At 43.4% G+C, this 15277-nt stretch overlaps 1 protein-coding gene across 2 annotated transcripts; it reads left to right on the forward strand.

Moving 5' to 3' along the window:
• Positions 1-2084: 2084 nt before the first annotated feature.
• trak1b (trafficking protein, kinesin binding 1b) lies at positions 2085-14845 on the forward strand. Of its 2 annotated transcripts, XM_027286930.1 has the most exons (18): positions 2085-2252; positions 2568-2762; positions 5662-5738; positions 6341-6457; positions 6879-6979; positions 7134-7239; positions 7329-7407; positions 7520-7650; positions 7736-7810; positions 7903-8040; positions 8123-8199; positions 9156-9404; positions 9622-9902; positions 11469-11587; positions 11690-11897; positions 11993-12098; positions 12632-12757; positions 12891-14844. In XM_027286930.1, the coding sequence occupies exons 3-18, from the start codon at positions 5688-5690 to the stop codon at positions 13483-13485; spliced, it is 2559 nt and encodes an 852-aa protein (XP_027142731.1). In that variant the 5' UTR covers positions 2085-2252; positions 2568-2762; positions 5662-5687; the 3' UTR covers positions 13486-14844. The 2 variants fall into 2 exon arrangements, with proteins under 2 accessions (XP_027142731.1, XP_019108950.1); XM_019253405.2 differs by lacking the exons at positions 2085-2252; positions 2568-2762 and adding an exon at positions 4433-4820 and having other exon boundaries at positions 12891-14845.
• The last annotated feature ends 432 nt before the right edge of the window (positions 14846-15277 follow it).

Raw genomic sequence — 15277 nt, forward strand, 5'->3', positions numbered from 1 at the left:
TAAAGAGACCCCACACCAGAATAATCATCACATCACAGCGATCCACCCGGCCTGCACACACACACACTGTTTGACAGAGAGCGTTTCTACCTGCCATTCATCTATATCTGCGGGATTCATTCACAGCACCAGAGGAGTCCTCTTTGGATTTTTGACAAAGAAAAACACATTGGATGAATCTCTGCTGAGTGTGAGTATGTCTCTGCTTTCAAGAATTGATTTTCATGGCGGTGTCATGCATCATAAGGTCAGCTGATCATGTCCCTGCACTTATTGTGTTACTGCCCATGGATGCGTTATAAGGAGATCGGTAACTGGACACGATTTATTAAAATCCAGATCCCCCATCCATGACGCGATCAGCTGATGTAGATGAAGCCACACCCTCAGACAGCATTCAAATAACATTGTTTATGTCACATGCATGAATGAACCCTGGCCTATTTACAGAGGATACTGCCAGCAGCTCCATCAGCAGCAGCAGCAGCAGCAGCAGCAGCAGCAGCATTCACTGCAGAGCTGTAGTAATATTTCTGACTGTAGGACATCCACTGAGCTGTTTGACATATATTTTTTACTGTCGCTGCTTTTCTTTTTTGATAATTTCAAATAACAAACAATGATTATAGATCTCTTTCTGTCTCTTTCCAACTATAATCCAGTAATTCTTTTCTAAATCCTCAAAAAACAAGAGGCTCTCATAATCCTTGGGGTGTGGTCTAATCCATGTCTCTACGGAGATATTAAACATAGAAATATTGTATTAAATAAGTAGCTTTAATGAGCCAAGAACTTGTGGTTTTGGTCCTTATGTGAAGCAGCTGAGGAGGAGTGTTTCCAAGTTGACACATGTGCTCGTGGACGGTGCTTTAAGAGTGTCAGTGTGCATGACATTTAATCCCAGATCTGCATGTTTGAACCTTTCATCCACAGATTATGTAATTCTGGAGCTGCCCATTGAAATATGTTTTGCAGGCTAAGATACATTTCTTCCTAAACTCTGCTCCAACAGAGAGTGAGCACAGCATTCAAACTGCCGCAATGGGAAAGACATCCCAAGGTTGTGGTGCTGCTTACACAGAGAACAGAGCATGTGCCGAACTGCTGTTCACCTTCATCCATCCGTGTAGTCATGCATGGGGCTTTTGTAGCTCATAGTCATTGTATGTCAAATGCACTTATCCATCAGCACCACCAGGTGCTTGTTATTATCTCACACGAGTACAGAGACGACCACCTATTCATGCAGGACACGCATACACTCCACACACACACACCTCTTCTCAGTTTCTATTTATGCTCTGCTCCACTTGCCGCATCGCTGGCTGTTTGATCTGACACACAGGTGAAATTTCATGATCCAGATCTGTGGTGTGTTTACTGACTGTAGTCTGCCGCACATCTGCAGTGATACACCGAGCCTTGCAGAATCAAGACGGAGAGCTGCAAGGTCGCTGTGCATGAGCACTGCTGTATTTACCTCACATAGGAGACATAGAGGGGTCAGACTCCAGTCTTACAAGGCCACTTCAGACCTCCATGGGTGAATGGGACATCTTCCAGACTCATGTTAACACACATTCTCGCTGCTCAGGTGGCCTTGAAACACCAAACACCTCGCAGCCAGTAGTTTTACCTGCCATCTGAATATCATCAGTGAAGAACAAGAAAAAAATAATTTCCTGTACATTTCCTGTGAAGTAGCACACTCTCATTATATAATGTTATTATCAAGAGTTGGCCTGAACCTCCATCTGCCTCCTCATTCATTTCCTGACAGATGAAAAGTGGTGTCTGCAGTGGACAGGACGTGATTTATTCAGCTCGCTGGCAGGCAGCACTGTGCAGACTCAGCAGCAGCACTTAAAGTTAAAGACTCTGTGGGAAAAGAAAGACAGAGATGCTTTGATTAGTGCAGACTCTGGGTGACACCATCACAATTATACATGGCCTCCTCATCCTCTTCCTCTCCAGGTTGCTGTACCTGCTGTCTCCTGTCTACCAGGTAGACCTACTACCCTGGTGGAGCTCAATAAGCCCATGGCCCCTTTTTCTCTCCACCTGTGAGAGGTGAGCCAAGCTGGCCTCCCCGGCCCCTTCCCTACCCCCGGCCCCAGACCTGGACCCGGACCCAGACCCCGAGCCGGACCAGTGTCACATAGATGAAGAGCAGTATGTGAGCCAGGGCGAGTCCGAGCAGCTTGACACATACCTGGCGCCGCCGGACTGCAGGGACGCCGAGACCATCACTGGTACGTGACAGCTGTTTAGGAATTATAATATACAATATGTAACATACAGTGAAAAACTTTAAGTAGTACCTTAAAACTGTACAGAACTTCAGAAAAAACATCTTCAACATCTGTACTTTATACATACACCACTGCCTACATCTATCATCTGTATGATGAAAGTATTAGTTCATAACATTGTTCTAAAATCTTTATATGAGGCTGAGAGTATATAATGCTCCATGTGATCCTGACACAGACATTATAAAGGTCTGCAGTCCACCACCAGGCCGCCATATGTTCACTTTTATACCTTTTCTCCTCTGTGATGTTCAGATGTGTGCAACAGCACTGACCTGCCAGAGTTCGAGATCATCAGTCTTCTAGAGGAGCAGTTGCCGGTGTACCGATTGCGGGCTGACACCGTCTACGGCTACGACAACGATGACTGGGTGCACACTCCGCTTGTCGCGCCGGACGCCAGGTTCGACCTGACCACCGAGCAGATCGAAGAAACACTCAAATATTTCTGTAAGTCTGAAAGCAACTGCATATCTGTTTCCTGCTGCTGGTGCTCTTGGTGAAGCGAGCAGGAACCTTGTTTAGTGATCTCATTTCAAATTCAGACTGAGGAAATGTAGTAATGTAAGAGATGAAGAGGAACACTGGTGGGATTCTATCTCTTTTATCTCTCAGCGTTTAAATACGTTGGCTTAAAATGAAGGATTTAACCACCTGAGTACTCTACAGCTCCAGCTCCAGCCCCATCATACAGCTTTCAGTTACAGAAAATGGATGTATGTTGGGCAGCATGGGTGGTGCAGTGCAGTTAGCACTGTTGCCAGCAAGACAGTTCAAACCTTTGCATCTTTTGCGTCTCCCACAGTCCAAAGACATGCAGGTTAACAGGTTCATTGTTGACTTTATATTGTGAATGTGTTTGTTTGTAATTGTCGGCCCTGTGATGAACTGATAACTTGTCTAAGTTGTACCCCACCTCTCGCCCAGTGTCAGCTGAGACCCATACAACCCTAATAAGCATAAGCAGTTATGGGACATGAATGACTTAGTGCCACAGCAAGGAATAACAATTCTGTTCAAGTCTATAAATAGCTGTTCAGCGTCTCGAAAGGGAGCCCTTAAAAAGAAAACTACTGACAGTATAAAATCCTCCCTTTTATACTTAATTTCTGTCTTAATTCTGGAGTTCAGCTGTAGTTAATAGTAAATGGTCATTAGTGCGATTACTCTCCTCAATTGACAGGTCATAAAAAAAGCCAGAACCCTATAGAGTACCTGCTTTGTAACCGGTTGTCATTAAGACAGATATTGATTTTGCTAGTTTGGCCCAGGAAGGTCAATACATCATCTGGTAACAAAGGTCAATTTAGCTGTCATATCACCTATCTGCCTCTCAGAGGCTCCGTGATTAGAGAGAAGAGGTTTGTGGAGTGAGCACGGCGCTGTCTGCAGAAGCTTCCTCAATGAAAGGTCAGTCTTACAAAGAGCCTTCTGTACATCACAGGCCGTCTGAACAGCTACTATTTATTTCGATTACATGTGCCACATGTTTTTGAGTGTGTGCCTGAAACAATCTTTTTTCTCTAATCTTCTAAATCAGTGTCAGTGTGTCTGTTTTCTGATGCAGTGTAGTTTGCATCTCTTCACGAGATGGTGCTCATTTTCATGCTGCTTTCAATGTTACTCATTGTATCTCTGAATATTTGACTGTTTTGATCTTACTTTGTCTACAGTGTTACCTATAAGTTAAATTTATCTGCTCTAACCTCAAAATGAGCTGGTTTCATTTGAGGGTTTCTTATTTGATAGAAAGTTTTGCTGCTGTCATGCTGTTTCTTTAGTTTGTGTGCTAACAGCTTCGTAGATTTATCTCATGCATCACATTAGCTTTGTTTCTGAGCGTATTGTGTCCATATGTCTGACATATGTCCACTTTATTATTAATGACTATGTTATTATGAGTCCTTTGTAAAAGTAGGTCTTTCAGTTGAGGTTGTTGAATTGAGCGTGTTGAACTTATTTTTTTTTTTTTAGTATGGATGGTGTACAACATGTATGTCTCTGCGAGTGTCAGGGGTTTGTTTGTGGATGAGGGTCGCCATGGTAACAGTTGCTGGAGGCAGATAGATGTAGAGAGAGAAAGAGAGAGAGAGAGAGAGAGAGAGAGAGAGAGAGAGAGAGAGATGTGGGAGTTCGCACCGCAGCCCGCCAGCTCTGATTGGCTCTCACCTCTCTCCTAAATCACGATACAACTTCCACTTCCGTTTCACCTCCAACTCAGCAGCTGTAGAGCGTTTCCAAAATGCACTCTCTCTCATCTCTCCGCCTCCCTCGCGCTCATTCACAGGGGGGTCCGTGTAGGCGGAGGGCATTTCTGTCTCTGGGCCTGTTGTGCAGTAGCTGAGCAGCAGTAGGAGTGAGAGAGGGGCAGTGAATGGATCAGCGTACGTTAGTGTTCGTCGGTCACCGTGGAGCTCATGGAAGGGATGGACAGCAAGAGCTGGATGGAGAGATTAGTAAGGGATGAATGTGAGCTGGATGACTGGTGCTATGAGGAGGACAAGAAAGGTAGAGTGCATGTTCAATGTGATTTAACTGTGGCATTTATTTCTTGTCAGTACTTTGATTTGATGTTTTTGTGCATAGTAGACTTTTATAGATTGTAGTTTCCCTGTCACAGTCTGTTTAATGCTGCAGCAGCAGATTACAAAGTTGTCTTTTCATTATTTCGTGATCTCTTCCAACAACAAAAGCAGCTTTTGAAACAGTTCTTTGTACTTGCTGGTTAACAGTCATACACAGTCATAGAGCTCGTCTCCGGCTTTGTCTTTCTCATTAGGAGGAATTTCCCAAAGCTCTGCGACTTTGAATTTGCTCTGTTTTGACATATCAGCCCTCGAGCACACATGCATGCACGCACAAATCCCTGCAGTCCACTTATGCGCCTGCGTAAGAGTCTGAACACATCTTTATTTTCAGGAGAAACTCAAATGTGCTTTAATGGAACAAGTATTAAATTATTGTGTGCTGGATGTGACCCTAACAAGATTACAGAGGTTTAACGAAACGTGTTCAATTGCTTTGTACAGTATGGTATTGATTAGAGCTCTGAAGTCAATACGAGCTTTCACCTCAGGGCAACAGAGCCAACTTCTGTGAACCATGGAAACAGCTCCTCTGCCCTGCCCTACACTATATCAATAAGTTGTTATCCGTCATCCTAAACATGACCCAGCCACCACCTCTGAGAGAATGACTTCAAACTTTCTATTACATAATGTGGCCGCGCCATCATACATGCTCATGTATCACACTACAAGTGGTGCAAAGAAAGGTCTTTGAATGTAGCTCTGCACATCCTCGCTTCCTTCTCCTCACTGTGTTTCTGTGTTTTTTTATATTTCCACAGTGCTATGTGCAGACAGAGTGGGCCAGATGACGAAGACCTACAATGACATCGATGCTGTCACACGTCTGTTGGAGGAGGTGAAATGGTCTATTTTTGTCAGTGTAATTCAAAGCTGCACTAGGAAGGGTTTTTAATTAGTCTAAAGCACCAAGTGAGGCTGCAACAGAGAGGATGCTGCGCTGTAGATGTGTCCAGAAATTAAACATGTCTGTGATATGAATAGATATGGCAACAGAAGAGATCAAATAAACAGTAAAATACTGAAAGCGGTAAGTAAATTCTGCCTCTAAATTTAGCAACAGTGGCTGAACCTCCACCCCCACAGGACACCTACAAGAACAAATGTGGTCTACCAATGTTGTATTGTAGGATTTGTGGGTATTGATACTTCTCTTCTCTTCTCTTCTCTTCTCTTCTCTTCTCTTCTCTTCTCTTCTCTTCTCTTCTCTTCTCTTCTCTTCTCTTCTCTTCTCTTCTCTTCTCTTCTCTTCTCTTCTCTTCTCTTCTCTTCTCTTCTCTTCTCTTCTCTTCTCTTCTCTTCTCTTCTCTTCTCTTCTCTTCTCTTCTCTTCTCTTCTCTTCTCTTCTCTTCTCTTCTCTTCTCTTCTCTTCTCTTCTCTTCTCTTCTCTTCTCTTCTCTTCTCTTCTCTTCTCTTCTCTTCCTGCATTTCAACCAATAGAAAGAGAGAGATCTGGAGTTGGCTGCAAAAATCGGCCAGTCGCTTCTTAAGAAGAACAGGACTCTGACTGAGCAGAATGACTATCTGGAGGAACGAGTGGCACAAATCACAGAGGAGGTCTGCTCACGCACACATTCAGATTAATCTCAGACGCAATATGACAACGATTCATTGTTTTACAATCTGACGAAATCCCAACTCCACTTGCAACTGCATTACACTTGAACATGCTCCACCTGGTGATGAAGTCCATGTGATATGGTTGAAAACTATGAGCTAGTGTGTCAGTAAAAGCTAGTAAGTGGCGTCTGAGTTGGATCATGACAAACTAAAATTTTCAGGATCATATTCTTTTATGCTTGGTTGATTTGTCATGTTTGGCATTTTTGGGAAACGCACAGAGAAGATAAACTAATGAAATGATATTTGCAGCACACACCAGATACATGCATACTTACAGTATATGCTGTATAAAGTGTATATACACACATTTATATAGAATAAACATAAGCAGCTAATGTTATCTGTCCTCCTCCAGGTGGCTCAGCTGCACCATGAGCTAAACCTGAAGGATGAGCTGCTGCAGTTTTACACCAACGCAGTTGAGGAGAGCGAAGATGAGTCCAGCAGCTCTCCGACGTTAGCATCCTTTCTTTTTTTATATTTTAGTCTGTCTTTAAAAGTTGATTTCATTTTGAGTTTATGTTTTTAAGATGCCAAATCACAAAACACACACAGGCTAAACACACAACATCAACACTTTCAAGCTCACTCTGTTTTTATCTGTCCAAAGGGGGAAGAAAAGTAAAGTGGAAACAGCTTCAGGAGCCTTTGTGAGCGACACACTCCAGAGGAAACTCAAAGACCTCGAAGAAGAGAACCTGTCCCTCCGCTCTGAGGTATCAGCATACACAGCAACACACACACAAGATGTAAAGAACAGAAATTGATAGGAATGTATTGTTTAATCATGGATGTTTGCGTGCAGGCTAACCATCTGAAGTCAGAGACTGAAACGTATGAGGAAAAGGAGCAGCAGCTTGTCAACGACTGTGTAAAAGAACTCAGTGAGCCTCACCTTCACTTCTATCTCTTGTTTAGAACTCATTTTTTCCTCTATTACATTGTGTACTCTGTACATTGCTTTGGACTAATGTCTCTCTTTTCCTGTCCTATCAGGGTTGTCCAGTCTCCAAATCTCTGTCATAGCCGAGGAATTGGCTCGTAAGACCGAGGATGCTTCTCGACAGCAGGAGGAGATCACGCACCTCCTGTCTCAGATAGTAGATCTGCAAAAGAAAGCCAAATCTGTGAGTACACATTGACAGACACGTGAATTTGTTTTAACTCAGTGGTGTTTTAAAGTTTTGTTAATTCAGACATGTGCATTTCCAGTATGCGGTGGAGAATGAGGAGCTTTCTCAACACCTAGTGGCAGCTAAAGATGCCCAAAGGCAGCTTACGACAGAGGTAACTTCCACATCACTGCCCTGTCTTGACCACATTTCCTTGTTCGCTGAGCTGATACTGAACTGTTTAATTTTAATGTGTGTATTGAACAGCTCCAGGAGCTGGAGGAGAAATATTTAGAGTGTATAGAGATGCTGCATGAAGCCCAGGAGGAGCTGAAGAACCTGAGGAACAGAAACTACACTGCAGGAACCCCTCGACGCTACCATCCCCTGGGACTGTACCCAATGGTGAGTGTACATGTGTGTGTGTGGGAACGGGCTTGTGTGTACATGATCATCTTCCATTGATTGATGAGTTTTTGTGTTGCAGGACTCTCTGGCAGCTGAGATTGAGGGAACAATGAGGAAGGAGTTGAGTATGGATGACCCCGAATGTGAAGAACAAAAGTACGTATAGAATAGTCAAACTCCTGGATGATGTGATTTATTTTACAAGTTTTGTGTTGCACAGGAGCCTAGGGTTTACTTTTAAACATTTGGAAAATATAAGTTGATTTTTGTAGTGATTCCCATGTTTTCACATGGCTCTAAGGAAGGCAAGGTTAGTTGATCCACCACAAATATCGCAAAAACTATTGAATGAATTGCCATGTTTTTTTCTACATGCATTCATGATCTCTAGAGGATGAATTCTACTGACCTGTACCAATTACTTTACCTCTAGTGCCACCACGAGGTAGAAATCTTTGCAGACAACTATTGGATATATTGCGGTTTTGTATATTCAGGTTATATCAAACAACTCTGGTCACAGTTTTAATTATCAAATAGGGATCCCTTGACTCTTCATCTAAAGCCACCATGAGGTTGACATCTGTGGTTATGAGTGAAATGTCTCATCTACTAATGGACTGATTGGCATGAAATTTGGGGCAGACTCAGGATAAACTGTCCTGTCCTTTGTGATCCCTTTACTTTTCATCTAGCACTAATTTGTCCAATTTGGTTAAAATACCTGCAAAACTAATGACTGATATGGACTTTATATCTTGCTCACATGCAATGCAATAGTATAGGAAAAATTGGTTAGTTTCACTTCCATGTACAGTAGAATAGCTGCTCTGAAAACAAAAATCAGAGAAAAAAAATCAATCATGAGAGGGCTTAGCCAAAAAATGTGCAGGTTAGCAATCTTCAGTTGCAAAAAAAAAAATAGTGTAATGTCAGTCAATTGTTTTTTATTCATCAGTGGTCATGCCACTCATGATGTCTTTGACTTTGTTCATAATTATTTTGCCTTTATAGTCACTCAAGAAACATCACAAAATTACATAAATAAAACACTGAGACTACACTAACTGCATACAGTATAGGCTAATACTCTTGTGTTGTGTTCTGTGCAGAAGCCATAGGAAGCGCGTGTTTGAGACGGTTAAGAACGTCAACCAAACAGTCCGTCAGCGTTCTCTGACTCCAACCAACGCCAACATCCCAGGCTCCAACCAGTCTCTGTCAGCTCGCACATCGCCCCAGTCCAGCGGCCTCTCCACACCTCACTCCAGCATGTATGGAGGGGATATCAGTGGGGATAGTATTGCCCTTGACAACCGAACACAGAGCATCCTGATGGAGACGGCATCAAATCAGGATAGGTGAGGAGGTGTGGGTTTATACAGTGAATTAGAGAGAAAGCCGAGAGTGAGCAGTACATTTTGAAATTGACTGCTTCTTGAGTTAAGCCTTGAGGATTAGTCAAATAATAGTAATCCGGTTTATACATGTATAGTATATCAACAAACTGACACGATTTTCTCAAGATTCCTTTAATGAAAAAAGTTTTTATTCTTGGTTTCCTCCCTTTTCTGGCAGTGCCACAGACGGCCGAGAGAAGAAGGCCAGTGGAGCTGAGGACCTGCGGATCGCCCTCCGCCGTCTGTCTCTGCGTCGACAAAACAACCTGAGCGAGAGGCGCTTCTTTGAAGAGGAGAGGGATCGGAGACGGGGAGGACATGGAGGTCTACATGATGCCATGGGCCAGGAGAGTGTGATGACTCCCTCAGAAAGCATTATGTCCCTCGGGAACCTCCACATTTGGGCCTCACGAGGGCCCTACCTCCCTGACAAACTCCAGATCGTCAAACCACTTGAAGGTGAGGGAGAAAGGGAACACGGAGTGAGCTGCAAGGCGGGGAGGAGGTGGGAAGTCGACCGACACAGAGGGGTCGGGACAAAGAAAGGAAGCAAGCGGGCCTGGGGGATGGAAGGGGAGAGGAAGTGGGAGAGCTGGCATGGACGGATGCACGAGGGGGAAAGGGAAAGAGGCTGGGGATGGGCGAGGAAGACCAGTGCTGGGATAGAGAGGGAGAGAGGAAGAAGGTGGGCCAGAGACCGAGCCGGGAGCAAGAAGATGAAGGTAGCAAGAGAGAGGAAAGAAAGGCCACTGTCACTGATGCTCTTCAACTCTTTCTGGTCTCTGATGCACCATCATAAATCAGGCAGTTCTCCACGCAGCTATTACAAAGACACACAGCCGAGAGGCTGGTTGTAGACAGATGCATAGTTTGGTTTATGCATCTGATAACTTAAAATCATGGTGTACATGTGATCTAGTAGCTATCCAGGAAATGGTCTGTGCTGCCCTCTGCTGCTCATAATTCATATTTCAATTTCAACCAAACTCTCTGTGTTAACCTAGCAAACACCATTATATAGAAAAACCCAACCATTGCTTCTGTTTTGCGTACTTTTGTTTATTTGTATTTACACCCTCTTATTCCATATCTATGTTTTATTTTGTCTTTTATTATTTATTTATGACTTCCTCTGTTTTTCCTTTTTGTTTGTCGCTGCTTGCTTTCTCTCTTTCAAATTCATGTAGCTGACTAATAAAAACCTTTTCTCATTCTAACCGATCCTCCATTTCATTTTTATCTCATCGCTCTCGCTCTTCGTCATCTTTTAGTGTCTCTGTACATTTGTGGCTGTCATCCTGATCATTGAAGCTCATTCTTTCATATTTCTCTTCACTTCTTTTTTCTTTGCTTATTATTAAACAGACTCATTAATAGCTATGAGCATTGAATGCATACTTCTGCCGTTTTGTATTGAAGTATGTGATATCTACTTTATCACAGAAGAGTAGCTGCTCCAACACCACAAAACCAATTACTACACATTTATTATATTTGATGAATAACATAATTTTTTCAGACTTTTCTAATTGGAAAGTCTTTTACACCTTAGACTGGTTGTGAACAATGCTAACAAGAGGAAAAACTACAACTAAGTACGAATTGTCGGGTGACCATAAAAGAATCAGATACATATGGCCCACTGTGGCTCGGAGGTAGAGCGGGTTGTCCATTAATCAGAAGATCGGCGGTTCAATCCCCTCCAGTCTGCATATCGAAGTGTCCTTGGGCAAGAAACTGAACCCCAAATTGCTCCAGAAGGCTGTGCCATCAGTGTGTGAATGTATATGAGTGGTTATCTCCTCAAACTGATGAGCAGTTTGCACTTTGCATGGCAGCCAATGCCATCAGTGTATAAATGGGTGAATGAGATACGTACTGTAAAGCGCTTTAAGTGGTTGAAAGACTAGAAAGACATTATATAAGTACAGTCCATTTACCATTTCCGTTTACATATTAGAGTCATAAAGTGTTTATTTGTGCATGTTTATGTACATTGCAGTTCTGTTCATTTCTCTCCACCAGGATCTGCCACCCTGCATCACTGGCAGCAGTTAGCTCAGCCTCACCTCGGTGTGATTCTGGACGCCAGACCAGGAGTCGTGCCAAAAGGCTACAGGCCCCTCGAACTAGAGTTGGAGCAGGTCCGTGTGGGCAGTTTCCATATTTACAATATGGCCATGCATGTTTATTCTTGGGTAAGTAGCAACAGGCATGCATCTGTAAGGATCTGGGCTTATCTGCAGGTTTATCCATGGGGTGGATTCGAGGAGGATGAACCAGGAGAGCAATACTTTCAGAATCTGCCCACCTCCTCATCCTCTGCCTCACCAGCCGTGCCCTCCACCTCTGCTTCCACTGACACCAACATTGGGCAGCCTCTGCCCACCCTTGCCCTACCTTCTCCACCGTCTCCATCCCCATCGCCACATCTCAGCAACACTGACGTGCTGGGTGAGGACACACTGTAAACTTATACACCCTGTACATATGGATTTTGTTTTGTTAAACCTGCAGTGTATGACTGTTTGTGTTTGTGTGACTTGCAGCTGCATACTACCCGGGTAAATGCATGGCCCACACCAGCTCCACCTACACCTTCACAACCTGTCGAATCCTCCACCCAACTGATGAGCAGACACGGGTCACGCCAAGGTATGCAACATAACTCAAATTTATGATCAAAGTAAACTTTTTGTGGCCATTCCTCTGCAGAGTTTCGATGCTTTTATTGTATCTTCTAGAATGCTGTTATATTCAGACGTACGGCTTATTGCGTTTTTCTAGGAAGAACATGAAAAAAAACAGTTAAACGTAGATGCAGTTTAAACAGTTTGATGCAGCCCGATGTGCTAATGTAATATGTGGTGCTTTGAGAATCCTACAATCTGCTAAATGGGCACTCAGTCTGAATCTGACTGCTTCCCACAGGACAAACAAAATCCAGACCGCAGTTGTTGAGGTGGGATCATGTCCAAAAAACAATATTCAGTCTGTTGTCTGCTAGACAGTTGGAAGGTGCTAAATTATACATGCAAGTGCTTGTGGTTTGTAAGAAACAACATCCCCTGTGCACAACAAATGTCAGAGTTGCACTATTACAATGATTAAATATCATAAAGTGCAATTTTGCCGTAGTAGTATAATCTTTTCAGTGCTTGTAATTATCTTATTTTCTCTCTTTCCAGCCTAAATCCAGTCCCAGGGTCGTCCTCCTGTGTGATGACCAGCACTCTGTTGGGTACTCCTGCTGCTACACCTTGTACCCCCCGCAGGCTCAGTCTCAGGCCATCTGAATCCTCAACTAACCTCAGGCACGGTTATAAATGCTCGAGAAAATTACTTTATTTTGGTGCTTAGATCAACGTAACTTTTTTGACTTTTGTAGATTTCATTTTGCAGATTTAGTATGATGTCGACTCTCATTTCTTTCCCATGTTTGTGCAGAGATGCAACACGCACCACCAGCACCTCCCTGGGGTTAGTGCGCCTTCTCCAGGAGAGAGGGATCTCAGCAGCGATGTATCACCAGAGCCAGGGCCTAGAGTATGGTCAAAGCAACGGAGGAGTCTTATTCAGTACCTCCATAGCTCCTAACCGAGCACCAAACCCAGACCCTCTACGGCCCTCTACCCCTCCCAACTCGCCCACAGGACAGGGAGCTTCAGGTGTGCCAACCCCTGCGGGCTTCGACTTTAAGAGCCCTTCCTACGACAACTTCCTAGCCTCCAAACCGGCGCGCTCCATTTTGAAGGAGGTGACGGGGAGGATGAGAGGCAGGCAGAGAGGGAGGGATTGCGAAAGCCAGACGGACGTTAGCGTGACCGTCCACAACCTCAACCTGCTGGACAAGGTGAAGCGGCTTGGTGTGGCTGGAGCTCCAGGGGGCAGAGCAGTGAGTCCCAGCCCCATCCTGGGGCCTCTGGGTGGGCTGCGCAGATCTGGCTCCCCTTTTGCACCTGATGGAATGAGGAGGAACCGGAGTTATCCAGCCATGGTTGGAGCTAGCATGGCCATGAAAGCCCCGGGGCCCCAGGAGTAGTCTGTACTGCTGCTGGCTGTTAGGGTAGCCAAGTAGGAGCCAGGCTGGGCCAAGGACTGACTGTTGAGCAGTCACCTGGAGCCCAAACACTGACTGACACTGCTCATACTGTACGACAACAACATGGCACTACTGACCAGTTTCTAATCATTACCGTGGTTCCACAGACACTATCCACTCTTTAGTGCTTTTAGGTGGTGACTGAATAAAAAACAAAATAAGTTAAAGGGTCAGTTCACCCAAATTACAAAAAAATCTTTTCTGATGTGTAGCCCTGCAGATACTTTTGATTTTATGTGCCTATTTTATCTTTCTTAAAACAATAAAGGTGCAAGACATGTAAAAACTTCAGCTTGTTGCTAAAAATCTGGGCACATAAAACCAAATTTATGTAATTTAATTTTATGTAACTGGGTGAACTGACCCATTAAAAGCAGAATATCCTGAAAAAGAGTTATTGAGATATCTGTCTGGTAAAACTCCCACTGCTGCCCACTTACATCCCTGCTTTGGAGACTGACTCTGCTGGCTAGATATAGTACTCCCACTCTTGCCTTTTTTTGAAACACATCCACAAAATCCCACACACATCCAGACAGGTGCACTCTGTTCAATCTGCCATCACACTAGTTGGCTATTTGTAATTGCTGTAGCACTAAATCATGTCTTTCATCTTCTCTCGTTGCACCTTTTTTAAATTATTAAAAGAAAAAATGTGCACCAAATACATGAAAATATGTCATTCTCTCCCTCTCAATCCTACCCCTACCTAAATCCCTCATGAAGTGATTATTTGTGAGTCCGACAAGTCACTTTCAATAAATCATTGAATAGATTTTATGTCAGTATTAAAGATACTTTCGTTTAGTTTCCTAATTGGCCATTAGACAGGGAAGTTGATGGTGCTTCTACTGAACTAGACGATCAATACGCTGAAGCCACAGCTCACAAAGGGAACGGAGAGAGAGGGATGAGGGAAGTGATTGTGACTAATCAGCTGTTGTGGTCGGAAGCTTTTGGAGAAATGAAGCAATATAGTGCCTCGACCATGTGTTTTGTTTTGGGTTTTTTTTTTTAAATTATTATTATTTATGTTCGTCATGTGTTGCATTAAGTGTGTGAAAGAGTTCATCACAGCCGGTTTATTTATTTGAAACTGAATTTAAACTCATAAAAGTTTTGTTGTGTCACATGTGCTCACTGTATATACTGTTCACTGTCACTAAACTATCAGTAATGACATGCTTATAAAGAAATCATTATGTGTCGTGCATAACCGAGAACCACACATCACTGTAAGTATTGGGGTGAGCATGTAATGAGGTTTTTTTCAAAATAAAAATTCAGTAATCAAACAAAACTCTTATTTTCTCCTCTTTTTTTTTTATTTATTTTTTTACCCCCATCATGATTCGTGTCCCCAACAGGAAGTCATTGTTTACCCTCCTCCAGCAGATGGTGCTCATGAATAACTCATTTATGTTTGCATTTATGTATCCCTCCACAGTCACAATCTATTACCCGCTCACCGTCTGTATCTCTTGTGCGATGAGGGTTAGGATGAGGGCTGCTCATTAAACCTCTATTAGCCGCAGGGTCAAGAAGAGGCTGAGCAATTACCCAGAAATACCACTCCAGCAGCAAGTCTAACTAGAAGAAATGAAATCCGTTTCATATGTCACTGACATCTTTCATTGTGGATATTTGTCCTTTTAGAAAAACATTTTGTTACTTTTATTTATTAAAACATCAGATCATCTGTGTCCCCTGAGCTGAAACAGGATCACGTTGT

Source organism: Larimichthys crocea, chromosome XIII (assembly GCF_000972845.2).
Source record: "Larimichthys crocea isolate SSNF chromosome XIII, L_crocea_2.0, whole genome shotgun sequence".
Lineage (NCBI taxonomy): Eukaryota > Metazoa > Chordata > Actinopteri > Sciaenidae > Larimichthys > Larimichthys crocea.